At 50.4% G+C, this 1,687-nt stretch overlaps 1 protein-coding gene across 1 annotated transcript in view; it reads left to right on the forward strand.

Moving 5' to 3' along the window:
* ARHGEF10L (Rho guanine nucleotide exchange factor 10 like) overlaps positions 1-1,485 on the forward strand; it is a 70,242-nt gene extending 68,757 nt beyond the window's left edge. Inside the window, 1 exon segment of the mRNA XM_087914819.1 lies at positions 416-1,485. Coding sequence (XP_087770945.1) covers positions 416-954 — 539 coding nt within the window. The 3' untranslated portion in view covers positions 955-1,485.
* Positions 1,486-1,687: the final 202 nt, after the last annotated feature.

The following is a 1,687-nucleotide window of genomic DNA, read 5'->3' on the forward strand; positions in this document are numbered from 1 at the left end:
TATATATATATATATATATATATATATATATATATATATACATATACACACACACACACACACACACACACATTCTTTTCTCTCTCTCTCCATCTGTCTATATATATCTTTCTCAATTTTATTTCTCTCTCTCTTTTTCTTTCTATAACTTTCTCAATTCTTTTTCTCTTTCTCTCTTTCGCTCTCTCTCTCTCTTTCTCTCCTTCTCTCCTCCTGCTCTCCTGCATGGCTCTTTGGCACTTTTGCTCAGAGACGGAACCCAATCCCCTTGCATTTTGGGAAAACGACTTTCCTCCCCAAATCTCTCTGGCTTCGGCTTGCAACGCCTGTGGATCCCCATCCGTGCTCCCGTAGTGTGGCGACGATGTCTAGCGGCCTTCCCGCTTAATGAGAAGCCTTCTCTTCCTTGCCCCAGGGAAAGGGATGGTCTCGCTCAATGGCCACTGCGGTCCCGTGGACTTCCTGGCAGTGGCTTTCAGCACGCTGGCCCCCGAGGTCTTGAAGAGCGACAAAGAGGATGAAGCGGCCAACGACGGAGGCGCATTGATGGACGAGGCGCACCCCAGTGCTCGTTCCTCCGACGTGCCTGCTCCAGACAGTTCCTCCTCCACCAGGGAAATCCGTAAAAAGGGCATCCTCCTGCAGTACCGGCTCCGATCCACCACTCACCTGCCCGGGCAGTTGCTCTCCGTGAGGGACACGCCTTCACCGGCCGGCGGGAATTCCTTCGAACACACCGAGGAAGACGGCTCCATCTATGAAATGGCGGACGATCCGGACATTTGGGTGCGCAGCCGGCCGTGCGCCAAGGAGTCTCATCGGAAGGAGATCTCCTCCCTGGCTGTGATTTCGGGAGGAAGGGGTTACCGCAACTTCAACGCCAACGGCCGGCCTCCGTCGAGCAGCGAAAGCGACAGTACATTACTCCTCTGGCAGGTCCCGTTGATTTTATAGCGCCGTCGGGTTGCGCTTGTCCCTGCCTTTCGTTTTTGGCATTGCACGGTGGATGACAACACCGTAGGGGACGGTACATGTGTGGTGATTGGGGGGGCTATCTGGTCGGACAGTCCTGCTAATCCCACCAGGTTTTGACCGATTTCGTCGCCTTCAAACTCCCTCCGTGCCCAGTGGTGTTTGCCACCTCTTTTTCACACCTCCGATCTTGGCCCGATTTTCTTTCCGGGACTTTTTCAGGTTTTATAGGAAAAAAATTGCACACTCTCTGCAGGTTTTGGGGGAGCCAGTTAAATCCCCCCCCCGCTTTCTCTGGGGAGGTTTTTTCTTCCCCAGAGAAAAGAGACGTACGGGTTTGGTGTTACCCCTGTGTGAATATCCTACCTACAAATATATATATAGACACACACGCACACACACACACACTCTTAATATAAAAGTGCTGTATATTATTAAATTGTATAAATAAAAATCTGTATATATCGGGGGCAGAAATAAAGGTGGGAGGAAACTCCTCCTAGTCCAACTCAATCACGAGCTCCTATCTTGGATTTCCCACTGGGCTTTTGGCTCGAAGTTGACCGCCTTATTCGATGCCAGGAAAATCCTCGAGCCAATTTTTTTAAAAACAACAACAACGGAGACGTAGAGATCACCTCCGCTGGGTTGGCTGGCCTTTCCGAGACCCGAGGACGTCTCTGCTTTTATTTCCTTATTGTCACATTTCTTCTGC

The sequence above is a fragment of the Pseudonaja textilis genome, chromosome 18 (genome assembly GCF_049901715.1).
Source record: "Pseudonaja textilis isolate UNSWEBS1 chromosome 18, rPseTex1.2, whole genome shotgun sequence".
NCBI classification, from domain to species: domain Eukaryota; kingdom Metazoa; phylum Chordata; class Lepidosauria; order Squamata; family Elapidae; genus Pseudonaja; species Pseudonaja textilis.